The sequence below is a fragment of the Ursus americanus genome, chromosome 18 (assembly GCF_024610735.1).
Source record: "Ursus americanus isolate L20-20 chromosome 18, mUrsAme1.1.p, whole genome shotgun sequence".
Classification (NCBI taxonomy): domain Eukaryota; kingdom Metazoa; phylum Chordata; class Mammalia; order Carnivora; family Ursidae; genus Ursus; species Ursus americanus.
In genome coordinates, this window is record NC_142144.1 from 26,251,549 (window position 1) to 26,267,732 (window position 16,184).

General features: G+C 36.5%; 1 protein-coding gene across 5 annotated transcripts in view; it reads right to left on the reverse strand.

Moving 5' to 3' along the window:
• SLC44A1 (solute carrier family 44 member 1) overlaps positions 1–16,184 on the reverse strand; it is a 188,953-nt gene that overhangs the window by 79,500 nt on the left and 93,269 nt on the right. For all 5 annotated transcript variants that reach the window (XM_045780740.2, XM_045780739.2, XM_045780741.2 and 2 more), the window contains 2 exons: positions 8,817–8,910; positions 1,209–1,378 (listed from right to left, as the gene is read on the reverse strand). In XM_045780740.2, coding sequence (XP_045636696.1) covers positions 1,209–1,378; positions 8,817–8,910 — 264 coding nt within the window. The remainder of the gene's footprint in view (positions 1–1,208; positions 1,379–8,816; positions 8,911–16,184) is intronic.

The following is a 16,184-nucleotide window of genomic DNA, read 5'->3' on the forward strand; positions in this document are numbered from 1 at the left end:
TTCTGAAATCATAATTTGTTCATCTTTAATTACCTAAAGGCCCATTTTACAAACAAGTGAACAAAGATCTTAAGCCTCAAGAGAACCATTCTAGTAAAAACTGGAATTCCAATGGTTTAACATTATTATCACCATTTTTAAGGCTTGGGTTTTTTTTTTTTCCCCCCTTAAAGTATTCAACTATTTCAGAAACCAAATAACTTTTTCATAAAGGCAGGCTAATAGTCAAGTTTTGGGGGGCCATTTGCAAAGCCAAATAAATGGTTGGGATCTGTGACTAGGTAACATTATTAAGGTACTCACTTTTGCAATAAATGTACAGGAACCAAAAACAGATGGGAGCGTTTCAAATATCACAGAAATAGCTTTTCATATGGACAGCATTATTTCAACTGAGTCAAGTACTACCTAAGCAAAAAGAAAATACTCTCTAATGACAAGACGGAAATACAGCTAGTCTTCTCAATGACTATAATTGTTGTTAGCAGGCATAAATACTCATTTTACTTATATAATAAAAGAGATGCTTGGTTCCTACCACAGTTTACTCCTCCCAACTAGAAAGATCTATAGATTCTGATGTGGCTACTTATAGTTCTAGGGTAGTACAGGGAGTTTACATCTTGAAAATCACATTTATTTGATTATATTATCTATTGACAAGAAAACTCAACAGCTCACAGGTGGAGATTTCCTAACTTTTCCAGCAATACAATGGTATTATGAACTGTAACAATGAAAAAAACCATATTTCAAAAGTCGTCTATCAGAAAGCTATGCTCTTTGATGGAAATAAAGAAAAGACTATGTGCCTCTTTTTATAAGCCTCTCGAATCATAACTAAAAACAAAGGGGTGTTGATTCACTAGAAGAAGCCTCCTGCTATCATATTAAAGGTTATTATAGACAGTAACCAGTTTGGGAAAACACAGTTTCCTCCAATGAGAGAAAAAGAAAGTTTCAGATATATAAATATATAAATATATAAATATATATATATATATATATATATATATATATATATATATAAATATATATATATTTAAATATGTATATATTTATAATTCTATATAATCTGAAACAATTATTTTGGCTATGGGAAGTTAAACATTTTACAGGTATCCCAGTTGTATTCATTTTTGGTTAAAAGACAGAACAGTCTTCTACTGCAATACTATGCAATAGCTAATAATGAGAAAAACAATTACCTAGTGATAACAAGCAAAGTCCCAATATAATTTCTTTGCTGGTCATTACTCCACTAATCAGCCTGTGTAAGACACTATTGTCACTGACAAAGGTGATCAGGGCCTCTGCAAACTTGGCATAGCAGGAAATGTTCACAGGAGCACAGCGATGGAAGAATGGAATAGGTGCACTGGTGATACAAGAAAAAAAAATCAGAAAAAAAATTACTCCTACTTAATATAAATGCCACATCAAACACACAAATGAAAGGTGATTATGACTGCAATACACTCCACCCTCCACAAATCATATGGGGGCGCTAAGAGCTGTGAGCTTAATGCTATGAAGATGACCGTCATGGGCAGGGATGCAAATCTTACCACACGCCTTATCAGAGAGGGTGGAGTGCATATTCCAAAGGAAGACATTACCCTCCCCTTCTGAAAAGAAGCACACGCACATATACACGCACATACACACATACAGAACTACCAACAGCAAAAGCAAACACTTAAAACTCCACCGCCTGTACATCTATCAGTCCATGGGCAGATGACAAAACTTACAAACATATACTTCATTGAACTGAGAATGAATTTTTGCCATAAGCTATTTAAAAATAGAAAACACGCATGCTTTTGCTTAAAATGTGCCACCGTTAATAGAATGTTTCCTCTGTCAGAACAGCATACAAAACCTTGCATTAAGAAAAGGTGTTTGGGGCACAAGTTTATTAACTCTCGTATCAAGTAATCATGCCGCGACATCAACATAGAGCATAATATGCAGCTGTTTAAAACAATAACCATGGATACTAATGTATGGAAACAGTAATGAGGTAATAGTACAAGGGGAAAGAAACAAAAATTTGTATCTAATGTGATGGTTGCCATCTCTGTACAAAAGATAATAAACGTAAGAATGAGAACAGAAAAAAATATAAATAAATGAAAAATCTCTGATTTGTTAGGGTCATGAGATTCTGCACTGTTTTCTTTTTATATGTCATTATGATTATGAGATTATTTGTGTCCAAAAAATGAGGTCATCAGTTAAATCAGGTTTATACTGACCACAGGTCTTCTTGTGAAGGAACCCAGCTATGTGTGAATGGTGACGTAGCTCTGGTTTGTTATACTCTATTTTGGCCTTTGAGAATATGGCATACACCTGATCAATGAGAAATTCTAAAAAAGCTCTATAAACATGCCTTTGGTTGTGATTTGTATGGATTCTAAGAGAGTCCATATGTCTGTCCATACACAAATACACATTTCTGTGGGCATTAAGTCAAAGGTTAGCCATCGCTAACATAAATCTCATATTTTCAGAATTATTTGTAGGACTATCAGTCATAGCTCTAATGTAGTACTGCTGACAGCAATGAGATAAGTGTGCTCTCATTCTTGGTTGGCACCGTATTTGGGTCAAATTAGTGGATAAGAATATATGACTGAATATCAAATTCCAAGGTTTCGGATCTCAGCAAAGCAGTTTTGTATGACCAAGCAAAACACTATCTTTGTTTCCTTCCTTGGAAAACAACAAAAATATTTCTTTTCAAATAAAAATATAATGTACTATGTACTGATTTTCCTTAAATGCTGGTAAATGAGCACCAATGGGAGTAAGAATAGGCAACATCTTCCATGCTGTTAAACTCCATGGTACAATAAAATAATAATAATAAAGATCTAGTCTTACCTTAGTTAGGCTTCAGTAAAATGTATCCCAAAATAACGACGTGACACTATGATATGAATGTTCACTTAAAAAAGAAGTGTCTCTTGTGACTTCTGGGTGTATTTGTGTGTACCTCCAAAATGGTACTGGTAAAAGTTAATGCCCAAGATTTGATATTTTGTCAGAAATTGCAGAAAGTCAGAGCATTCTGAGCAATGCTTAGGTTAAAGGTAGGCAAGTCATTGTTTTTGACCAAAGTTGTTTCACTAATGATATCAAAAGCTATTAAATTATAGAATACCTTTCAGTGAAATGGATTTAGTCAGAAATATTACAGGAAAGAATCAAAAGAATTAACCCTAAGTTCATAGTCAATGGTGGCTAATTTGGGACAAAAACCTTTGTTGTAATTCACACATGTTTTTCTTCCTGATGCTTTTATCTAGGTAATGTCCCTGTTAGGTTAATGTCTCTGTCTAAGGACTTCTAACCATATTTTTAACTAAAGCCTGTTTCTCTATCTTTCAAAACCAAAATCTTCTCTGCTCTACAATTATCTATATTTTCATCTGCTTTACTTATTACCCTATCATTTCTGGTGTGGCCTCTGTTTAAGTCACTTGCCTCCAACCTTGAATATAAAATATATCTACCTTAAGGATACGGATGCCATTTTATCACTTTCAATATCCACCAATCTTCCTGGCCCTGCCCTGTTTCCTTTTTTCTGTCATATAACCGTAAGTGAACCTTTCCCTCTGTCCAAAGGCAGCTCCACCCCTATCTCTCATATCCTAGCAGGATGCTGCTACAGTTTTAGACTTAAAGAGAAACACGCCTCCTTTCCAAAAGAGAGCAGGGCCTGTTGTAACAGAAAACAAAACTGGACGAGTTCAAAAGCCCTGGCTGATCCTCCTAACATTGCATATTTGCACTGTGTCTCCATCTGTTAGCTGAAAGAGTAGGAGTAATAATGACAGCAATAAATAGTAATAGAGCCCAGCCATAAGTCAGTGATTCTAAACTAATAGGAGCAGCCTGTCCAGTAGCGTTTGTGTTTTTCTGCTTTTCAGACTTATAATGAGGATAGATGGCTGAAAGGGAAGGATTATATTCTTAAAATCTGAATCTTTTATTTCCGTTTAAGAGTTAAGGCTGAGTCGTATCTGCTCTCTTACCCTTTCCAGTCAATTTTATACTATACCTAAACACTTGGCTAATTGGAAAGAGTACTTTCACAAGTCTCCTTCAAAGAACTGAAGCAAAATAACAACGGTCCCTTGCCTTAAAATTTAATCTATGTCAATTAAAAAAAAAACCTGACAGCTCTAAATTTGAAGGTATAAAATTAGCACAGACTGATTGCATTGTCTAGCTGATGGTCAAAGTGGTCAAAGTCCGCTCTTAGTGGTAAGGAGTATCAGAAATAGAAGGCAAATAAAAGAGAAGACAGTATTTGGACACAGTAGTAAAAAAGTTAAATAGTGAGTTTTAAAGTAAAAAGCACTACACTCCCTTGTCATTCTTTCCCTCTACTGTTCCCTGAATAAAAACAACTCAGCCAGCCATGAGTTTTTAATACTCAAATGACTCTCTTGTTAAAAAAATCTAAGGAATCATGGTACTGAAATGGTTTGTCTTATATTTTACCACCTAAGTCCAATGTGATATAATGAATTTGAGTTAGCCGATTTCATATACCTCTCAGAAAAGAGTACTTCTGAGAACCTAGTATGGGAGATCTTTTCTACTTCAGTGTCTAATGACACACTCTGTGCTTCTTAATTAAAAGGATAAGCATAAAGAATTCTACTTATAGCAACTTCTTCTACCTTTTGAAGCTCACAGAATACTGAATCTTTAAGAAGTCAACGTAGTCCCATTAGGAACTGATGCTGTTTCACATTATTGAAACATTAGTCAACAAGAACAAAATGAATTTATAATGAGTCTTTTAAAGATTTTTAAAAATTAGCCACTCAGAGAAAAATTGTATCTTACCTTGGCAAACATACTGTGCATTTGCCTTAAGTGCGGACCGTCACAGTTAATGAGCTCCCCTCCCTCAAAATCTGATGAAACAAGGCCTAATATCTCTCATCCATATGCCTTCATAAGAGAAGACAGGAGTTTGCATCTCACACAATTATCTTAAAACTTCAGGTTATAAATAAGCAATTATACATGATCTCAAGTGAAAAGTTTAAAGAAAGAATGATAATAAAGGATTCTGACAGTATCTCTACAGCCCAGAAAATGCAGGAAATAAATCAAGAATCTAGTGGCAATACTCAGTAGTTTTTCATACATTTCATTTTATTTATTTTCTCTCCTTTCCTTCCTGTACTCTTTTTTTAATTTTAATTTTTAATTTTTTAAGTAGGCTCCATGCCCAATGTGGGGCTTGAACTCATAACCCTGAGATCAAGAATCCCATGCTCTCTACCAACTAAGCCAGCCAGGCGCCCCCACTTTTTTTTTTTTTTTTTTTTTAACTAACTGTGATATAGGACTTTGTCTTAGGGAAGAGGGCAGAGTAGGAGGACCCTAAGCTCACCTTGTCCCATGGATATAACTGGATAACACTCACATCAGTGTAAAACTAACTGGGGTATAGATTTTACAAGATCTTAGGTTAAAATTCTCATTCCCAACAATTGTGTGACTTTGCACAACTCATTTAACTTGTCTTATCTTCTATTTCCTCATCTATAGATTAGGAACAATATCCTTATAGGCTTTGTGAAGATTAAATAAGATAATACACATGAGAAGCTTAATGTGGTAGCTGGCACATAATACATGATTTATAAATGTTAATTTACGTGGAATCCTTCATTTAAAAAATATCAATAGATAACACTTTTTTCTTGGCTATTAGTTTCTCAAGTCCATATCATGCTATTAATTCCCCAACATCTAATATCCTTTCTGGTATCCAGAAATATAAAAAAAAATGTTTGGTGGATTCACTGAATTTATGTAATCTGTTTCAACTACTGCAGTTTTCTTCATATCTAAAGCTTTAAGCATTTTAGGTATAAGGGCTCGTCTCCCTATGGCTACCACGCTCAGCACATCACCAACAGTTACAAATTTGGATAAAACATGGCCCTTTCTAGGCATTTGGTTTTAAAATTCAAAAGCTCTTAGGAATAGTAACCATTTGGCGATTATGTGGTGTTAGTGTTTTACTGCAAATTAGTTTACAATTGCTTTTCTCTAAGAAACAGGCATTGCTTTCAACCGCAGAAGGTGACCGGGTACCCAGGAAGGTTAGGGACAAAAGGGGAGGTTTTAGAGGTTGAGAGAAATACTGCTCCCTAAGCCAGATGCCAAGCACAATAATGGATGCTTAAAACCTATGACCTTATTGAATTCTTACAACAATTCCATGACAGAGGTATTAATATTCCCATTTTCCATGTGAGAACACTTGGTTCACAGAGAGGTGAAGAGACTTGCTCAAGCTGACAAAGAGAAGCTGGTGACAAAGAATTCACCCCCAGGCCTATCTGGACTCAAAGTTCAGTTCTTTCTGTCCCACTAGGGTGCTCCTAGGGGGAGAGTAAAAGAGATGTGAACTACGCGAAGGCCGTTGGCCTGCATCCTAGCTTTGCCTCATGCCCGTTTTTTGGTGTATACAAAAAAGTCACCAAAACCAGTCTGTATTATTTTTTTTTTTTTAAGGACAGAGTTTCCTAAGGACAGAGACTAGATCTTACTCACCTTTGAAGATGTGGTATCTAACACGAGGTGTGGAATGTGGTACTGCCCCAAGTTTTTTATTAAAACAAATTCATTGTTTTCTGATCTTTGCACTTTGCTTGCCAAAGGCTAAATGATTATTTACCAGATCCTAATTTGATTTTCTTCTATCAACTGTTACTTCTTTGTTTACTTTCCAATAGGCTGAGTTCAGATAAAAGTGATAAGATACTTAGACTGTGAGGTACTAAACTAAGTAGAACCTGAGGATCGTAAAGTATAAACATAGTACACAGTTTTCAGATGGTTTAGGGTCATCACCGTCTCATATTACTGAGATATTAGTAGATGACCTTGTTAGAAGCCAAGTCTGACCGTGTCTAACACCCAAGCCCCTAATGGTATGTTTCACCTTCTATTGAAAGCTCCTCAGGACACTGTATGTGAGATGTGTGAGTTCTGTACTGCCAAGAACGGAACACCTGAGACAGATAACCAGGGACAGGCAGCCCTCAACATGATGAGGTCAGAGGTGAAGGAGGATTTACCAGACCCCTGCCCCACCCAGGTGCAGAGCAACCTCATCCTCATGAAGGCTTTCTGGTTATCCTTTTATATGTTTATGCCTTAAAATATGACTCTATACTCATAGTATGCATTTAAAATAGGCTGTTAGCAGTTGAGTAGCTAAGAGGACAGAGCCTTTCTTGACGAATTTTCTCCAACGACTCTATTCAAAGGCCCTCCTTTTCTTTACTGTTACAGCCTCCCTAATATTCTCAATGGTCACAAATGGGATCTCTTTACCTATTGGTCTAAGCCCATAATTTATAGGTCCTACTTAGTATCTTTTATTTTTTTTTTATTTTTATTTTTTTAATGATTTTTTATTATATTATGTTAGTCACCATACAGTACATCCCCGGTTTCCAATGCTACTTAGTATCTTTTAAAACCGTCCCTTTATTTTCATTTCCGTAGGCTTTACATTTTAATTTCAATAGCAACTTGACAAGACTAAAAGAGCTGGACATCAATGGAATGGATAGGTCCTTTGTCTACTTTTCAACAGAAAATTTCAAATTTCATTCAAGTTAATAAAGCACAAGTTACACCCATAAGCAAGCCAAAGAAAGCACACATAAGATTGGTCTCAAAATTTTAATCAGTAGCTTGCTATAATGTAACAAGATATAGTAAAAGTGGTTTCAATACAGTATTCCTGGTGAAGTTGACTCATGTCATACCTGGTTGATACACACTTAAGGTTCTCAAGATCAGATATGCTTCCAAACTAGACACCTAATTCTGAGGATATATTCTACAATGCTTGCAATTTTTTTCCTTGTTAAAAAAACCTATTTATAATTTTAAAGTTGGCTTTACTTATAACTAACTACTGCAAGATCCTTCCAAACAAAGAATATTTCCTATCTCTTCTTTGTATCCATTAGATGTAGTAGGTACTGAAATAATCAATGTTGGTTGGATAAGACCTTAGATAAGATATGGCAAACAGTGTATTATAACAGAGTGTACCTAAAAGATATAGCCTGAAATAAGGTATGGAGAATAATGACTGGCATATTTTTTAAATTTACAACATAAATTAAAAATAATCCCAGTAGGGGCGCCTGGGTGGCACAGCGGTTAAGCGTCTGCCTTCGGCTCAGGGCGTGATCCCGGCGTTATGGGATCGAGCCCCACATCAGGCTCCTCTGCTATGAGCCTGCTTCTTCCTCTCCCACCCCCGCTGCTTGTGTTCCCTCTCTCGCTGGCTGTCTCTATCCTGTCGAATAAATAAATATAATCTTAAAAAAAAAAAAACAAAAACAAAACCCTGTTTAAAAAAAAAAAAATCCCAGTAAGTATCACTAGGGTCAATTTCAAAGGATCTTTGGAGACTGTGAGACTTGGCCTCTAATTTTGCTGTAAATTTTGCAATGATTCAGTTGTATATACTTAAAAATTATGGCATTAAAAAAAAAAAAAGTAAGCCACAGAAAGAAATTTAAAATCTGAGAATGAGGAAGGTTGTTTGCCTCTGTGTGCGTGTGTGTTTTAAGATAGGAAATACATGTTGTCATTTCAGTACTACTGTTTAAATTTTGTTGTAAAAGTATGAGTCCTGAGCAACAGGGATCATCAAATGACTCTTTCCCCAGGATAATACATACAGTTTAAAATCTACCTACAAAAACAAAAGTCACAAGTTAACAAAATATAATAAAATTTACCTCGCTGGAACTGGCAGTTTGGGGCACAGAACAGAAGCTTTTGAAGACGTAGTATATTCAGAAGGCTTTAGGTTGTAGCTACATAGTGCTGAGCCTGTTGAAAGAAAAGCTGTATGTTAGCCAGCAGAACACAGCCTCAATAAATTCTCTCCTTGATTCACTGTGTTTATTTTATATGTTAATATTAGTTCAACATACATAACTTTCAAACACTACAGAATTAATAAGAATCTGATTTGGTCTTTAGTGTCAGTCCTCAAGCATTTAAAACTGATTCCTTTCGGGTAATTTATGTACAAATTTTAATTAAACAATATTAAGGGTAATAACAACAGTAAGTACTAGAACCAACTTTATTGAGTGTCTGCCATATATCAGGCCCTATAGATATATTTTTTAAAGAGTCAACTTTTCATTGTAACTGACCAAACCATGTCCAGGAATGTCTCCAAATAACGGAACAATTGAAACATTACAAAATTCTCCTACTGAAGAAGTCAAGCGTCTTGGCCAGCCCCAGCACTTCTGACAGTCAGGCCAAGAGCAGCCCATTCGCAAGGTTGGTTCTATTCCCCGTGCAAGTTTCTCATCCCAGAAGGAGGGTTGGGGATGGATAAGGGGCCCTGCCTTCTCCTTGCATCATGCTGGGAACTTTTAGGAAGTCACTGGTGGGGCGGGGGAGGCTCTCCTCTTACCCCATACATATATTAATTATGTCTTTACTGTAACTCTATTAAGCAAGTGTTATTAAGCTTACTTTAGAGAGGATGAAATAGAGTCTACAAGATAAGGTACATAACTTGCCCAAGATGACACAGCTGCTATGCAGCAGAGCTGGGATTGAACTCCTAGATCTCTTTGACTACGAACCCACCCCCAACCACACATCCTGTCCCTCTTTCCTATGCTTCCCATTACTAAATATTTTAAGTGACTGCATATATGTTTTCAGATAGTACATTACTTTTTCCTTAAGAGGCAAGAAATACTAATTTTAAATAAACTGAAGAAACGGAAAAAAGGATTCTCAGTTTTCAGATAGTTTAAAACAGCTCAAATTCCATCCTAGACTGGTTCTGCCAACAGCCATCTATTTCTTGGTCTCTGTGGCTAATATGGGTCTCAATAACACATAAAATTCAGATGGATGAAGTCCACCAAATCCTTGATAAGTCCTATTTTACTGACCTGCTAATTTTGTAACATAGCAACTAGAATACTGTCAGGTTCGTCAGACAACAGGTTTCATTAACTGAGAAGACCTAGGCTCTAGTTCTAATTTTACTGAGGACCTACTGTACTTTATCATGTAATCTGTTTATATTTTTATTAATTACAGTTCCTACCAGATTACTAATTTGGTCAAATGTTTTATTATTAAATATAAATGGAATGGCTTTGTGTTTATATTATAGTAACAATGGACTTTCACACCATATGACCATGGAAAAAGTTGAAAATAAAATGTGAAGTGAAAACGGCAGGTTTTAACATTGAACTAATTATTAGAAATGTCACATGAGGACGCAAGAAAGAACTTCAAGGGAATACAGAAAAAAGATTTGCTAGGACAACAAACAACCTTGAGAATGGTTTTATTTCATTTATATCTTGTCCTATCACCCAAAAGAATTTTTAAAAAGTCACAAACTGGCCTTTAATTCAGTAATGCTCCCCCAAATCAACAATCAACTTGCTAGGTATTTAAATACAGGGGCTGTAAATATCATACTTACAAAAATACATGTAGCATCTATTTTATATAAAGACAATTCAAGTAATTTGACAATGTAAGGTACTTTTTAAAAAAAGATTTATTTACTTGTTTGAGAGAGAGAGAGAGACAGAGCGTGCAAGGGGAGGGGTAGAGGGAGAGGGAGAAGCAGACTCTCTGCTGAACAGGGAGCCCGAGGCATGGCTCCATCCCAGGACCCTGGGATCACAAACTGAGCTGAAATTAAGAGTTGGATGCTTAACCAACTGAGCCACCCAGGCGCCCCTTGACAAGGTAAGGTATTTAAAAAGAGATACTTGAAAGTTACATGGCACTGTTCAAGTTTCTTCCATTTCTTAAGATAGCTTCAATAGGAAACTAAGTTTCTGAAATTGTTTTCGAACATTCTTTTGCATTTTAATGACATTTTTTTAAGTTAAGCATGAATATTAAATATCGACGTCTTCTAAAATTAGTCTTTCATCTTTGGAGATAATGCCACTAGATTCCATTTACAGCAATTTTAGAGAAAACATGACAGCAGTGGCAAGCAAACATTTTAGATTAATCCTGAACTATCTGGGAGTCCTACTATAGAACTGCTCATGAAAAACACAGCAAGCGTGCCAATAACTGCAGAGCACCCAACGTGCTCATCAACTTCCTGATCTGAATTGTCAACTTCTTTCTTTCAGCATCCAAGATCGAATCGATTTGCACAATATGAAAGAGCCTAACTAAAGCACTGTGTCAGCGCTGTCAAACACACTGCTCCATCTGAATTCCGTGAACATAATCTCCGTCCCCACCCTTTCTTCATTTAAAAAAGGAGGTCAGCAGGTGCAACAGAGTTCAATTTTATAAATACTTTCCCAGGATAATGCTCAATGAAAGGATAATAGCCTTATCTCTGATGGTATTCTGGGACATAGGCCAGTACTAAATAGATCCTGTACTAAATAGTTTAAAGGAAAAAGATCTTCACAATGTGTTGGTAACAATCAGAAGAAACCTTATAATGCTTCCTGCTCAAAGTGCTATGGAAAGAGAAGCCTCAACGCAGAACATTGAAACAGCCCAGTAATGGCAAACATTTTACAATTGTTTCTCTTTTCATGTTTATTAGCTAATGCATTTTCAGTGGTATTGAATACCACTTTTAAGGTGGTATTCATCTTTTTTTTTTTTTATAGTGAGAGTATAAACAATACTTAGCACAAGAGTTTTGGTCATAAAGAGTAAGACAAAGCTTTTCTTCTAACACAAAAGGCAAGGAAAACCAAAATTGAGTAATGAAGTCTAAAACCAAAAACAAAAGCTTATCTAAACCACACCAAGAGGCAATCCATGCAAGTCCGCCAATGTTATTCAAAATGAGTTATTTCAGGAAGCCAAGTTGGGTATATGAACATTTATCTTGGTAAATAGTTGTTTCAGTCCCCAGAATGTTTAACTACCATAATTTTTCAAATGCCTTATAATATTCAATTATTTATTCTTTAGCTCAATATCCCTTACAAGAACTCCCCTACCAGGTATGTTTCCATTCCCATGCTCCAAACGTTACAGATGAAAAAATAAGGAATACTTCCAAGGCCTTTATCAGCAATCACTGACAAATTTGGAAATAAAATTCTTTACTCCTAGGCCACAATGCTTCTCCTGTGCCATTCCTAATCATCATAATCAGACAAATATTCAATAAGCTTCTGGGCAGAAAACATATATCCCACAGATATCTCAAAAAAAAAGTTTGAAGAAAAGGACATCTCTGTCACCCACTCTCCAAATCTGCTTTGCCTCCTCCCATACATCTGCTATCCTTGTTAATGGCTCCACCATCCAAGAAATCCCCAAGATGAAAGGGGAAGTCATCCTATATCTTCTTCTTTATCCATCATCTTCGGATACCATTCAAGACATTCAAGTTACCAAGTCCTGATGATCAGACCTTTCTATGTTATCTCAGGCCTTCAAGATCTCTTATTGGTTCAAACTACTCTCCCAAAGGGTTTTCTTCTCTATATGCTGCACACAGCCTTGAGAATGGCCTTTGTAAAATGGTCCTCACTTGTAATACCCTCCTGCCCTCAGGATAATTTCCACACTGGTTGGCTTCAAAGCTCTCCTAAGGCAGGTGTCTACCTAAAACTCCAGCATTATCTTAACATAATATACTACTCACAGTTTTGCTGTTTACAAGCTTCAGGCTTTTTTACATGCTGTTCCCTCTGCTTGGACTGTCCATTCCTAACTACCATCTGAGTGAGTGTTCAAGTTTGAGCAGAATTTCTACAAACTACTCAGGCCTTACCTCCTTCATTAGGCTTTCTCTAATGCACCAAAGCTATTTAGTGTTTAGTTTTATTATAAAATTTAGCGTGTTATTTTGTAATTTTGGGTTTTTTTTTTTTTTTTTTTTTTTTTGCTTACATATCATCTCTATTTTTAGAAAGTGAGCTCTTTGAGAACTGGGACCTTATGCCTTCAAAATATATGGGACCCCTCTCTCCGGGCACATAGACAGTACTCAAAAGCCATCTGCTGAATACAACAGACATCCTGACTGAAAAAAAAAAAATGAAATAACCTATTTTTAATCTCTTATTTTGGTGTTACATGTTATATATAATGTTTATATGCTTTTCACTATTCACTACAAATTGCTATGTATAACAGGATTTCTTGACCTTGGTATTAGGACATTTTGAGCTGGGCAATTCTTGGTTGTAGGGAGCTGTCCTGTGCATTGCAGCACGTTCAGCAGTATCCTTGGTTTCACCCAGTTCTGACAACCGAAAATGTCTTTGAACACCGCTATGTGTGGTGGGGGTGGTTTGGGGGGCATGCAGTGGCAAAATTACCTTTAGTTGAGAACCAATGGTCTAAAACACCAAATTATTTGAAACAAAAATACAAAATGGGGTTGGTAAGTTGGAGGCTAATTCTTCTTGCTTTAAAATTTTGCTTGATTCGCTATCACGATATTTTGCAGGATACACTAAATTAAAAGATTCCTTAAAAAACATACTTTAGAAAACTGCAGTTAATAAAAAAAGAAACTATCCCAATGCAGAACAGTGTTCATTACGAAAAACAAATTACACTGCTGTGTGGGGCTCCAACGAATTTAACCCCTTTCTCTCCAATTAGGAAAGCGTATCTATTCATATGCTGGAAGGACACAATTCCCAATTTCAATTTCCAGGAACCAACAAAAAGCATGGACATATCTGCAGTTCCCAAGAAGCACCCATTAACTAGCTGGTGGTATGACATTATCTGTCAACTACTATAAGCACATACTACGCACATATTAAAAATTTGCCGAGTGAATTAATTTTGGACATCTATGTGCAAGACTTCTAGGTATTGTGGAGGACAATGAAAAGTGTCTTCTATCATGCAAGCTCCTTAAAGGGAACTGTACCTTCTCTTTGTTTCTCTGGCACACACTTCATGGGTACTAATTAATTGTTGAATGAAGGCATTACTTAAAATCGCATTATCAAATGTAAGGATTTTTTTCCCCCTTAACAATCAAAGCTTCCCTCGCTGGTTTCTGACTTGGAGGCAATTAAAGCAGTTGCTAGGGTTGATCATTTCATTCATTTGTAAAGGATATCAAGTACAAGCTTTTGATTCACTGTTCCAAAAAGAATCCACACTAACTCTGTGGTTTCAGTTATATTGTTACTGACTGGTAAGAAAGAGGGTAATACTGATATTGATACTAACTGTAAATGCAACACATAGATAATGACAATCAAAGGCTTATTTGTATTCTTAAATGTTATCTGATGTATCACATCATCTTTCGAGGTTTTCAAAGACAGAACAATGATCACCGAGAAAGCACCCAGCTGCATAGCCCTACTCAAAGTATGAACATGGTAGTTCATAAAACTCTCAGACTTTTTACAAAATACAGTGCACTGAAGAAGTACTCCCAGATGGGAGTGATTTCTCCCATGCTATAAATGGGACACAAACAAGAAATATAAGGTTTCTGCCACTGTACTACTGTGTTAGGGAAAATAAATTAGATATTATAGAAGTTTGATAAGAGTAATGCAAAAGGTTAATAAGGTATTTCATGTAACATATTAGCAACGGCTGAGAAAATGCAGTGGGCCCTCAACTTTCAGGTTGTTCCTATTTCTAAACTACTGTTTAGAATTTAGATTTGCAAGTGGAAAGAATAAAAGGACACGCAAAGTATCTGGCACTGTGCGTGGCACAAAGTAGATACCAATAAATGGTATGGTCAAACAAGGCAGGGCTTAAGTCTGATTTATCTATTCAATAGACTCAGACACCCATGCTGAACAATGCGGAGAGTGGAGTAAAGCGAAGGAATAACTATGGGCCAGGCTCTGAGCAGGGAGAGAGGAAGCGAAGGGACTGTGCCAGCAGGCATTATGACCTGATGTGGCCAGGCTGGGTTGAGATGAAAATCTCATATAAAGCTGGCTAGCTTCCAAGGGAGGGGCATTCTCTTTCCCCCTATGTTGGATACGTTATTTGAGTTTTCAAAAATAATGATAATAAAGTAAGAAGGAAATCTGTTCACCAGAAACTGGAGGGAAGTAAAATTAGAGTAAGATGGAATTCATGCTCTGCTGAAAAGAACTCAGGGGAGGGCTCCCACCAGACGATTTCAGTTTTCTCTATAGGGCACAAGGTTAGGAAAGAGGAAAAACAAGAGGGCTTAGGAAAAAAAAGGTTACGAATAATCACGCGGATGGGATGAACATGAGAGATAAATGAATGAATAAGATGAATTATTGAGAGATGAGAAAGAAGATGACTAAAGATTCACATCAATTTTGGTTAGAAGGAAGCTAAACATTTTACCAGCTGGTGGCAACTGACACAGATTCAGAACTGAGCAAAGGATAAAGGGTGCTGAGAGAATGAGAAATTATTAAGTGCCGAGAGAGATGAAGAGGAAAGTCCGGGGGCGCCTGGGTGGCTCAGGTCATGATCTCACGCTCCTGAGATCACTCCTGAGATCGAGCCCCGCCTCAGGCTCTTTGCTCAGCCTCTGTCTCTGCACCCCCACAACTCATCTCTCTCTCAATCTCTCTCAAATAAATAAAATATTTTAAAAAGAGAGAGAGAAAGAGAAGTCCAATCCATCATTCTTTCAAAACACAAGAATAGCTACTATGTGGGGTCCTGTACTAGGACTTGGAGCCTGACCCCCCCCCCACAGAAAATTCACACACTACTGCAGGAAAATGATAAACAAAGAACCAAAAAAGTTTAGTACTGAGTCCTTTTGGCACTTGGCAATTTTAATTTTTAAAGGGCAATTTTTAATTTATTCTCTAGCATCATATTTATATTTGTATCATGTAGAAACGATGAACCATAATAATAATAAAATGTGTGCTTGCCTACCTCCCACCCATCTCGGTACCAGAACTTAGACTTTTACATTCATCTCAATTCTTCTGCTTGCCTTTTAAAGCTCTTTATAATGCGGTGGCATCTCCTCATAACCATCTCATGTCCAGCTGTTTCTTCTAAATTTCCTATTCTAGTCAGACATACTGGACACAGGTGTTCTACGAACTTCCGTGTCCAAGAAAACAACTCCTCTTTCTTGTCTAAAAGAAAGAGGTGAGGAAATATTTTTTGCCTAATAA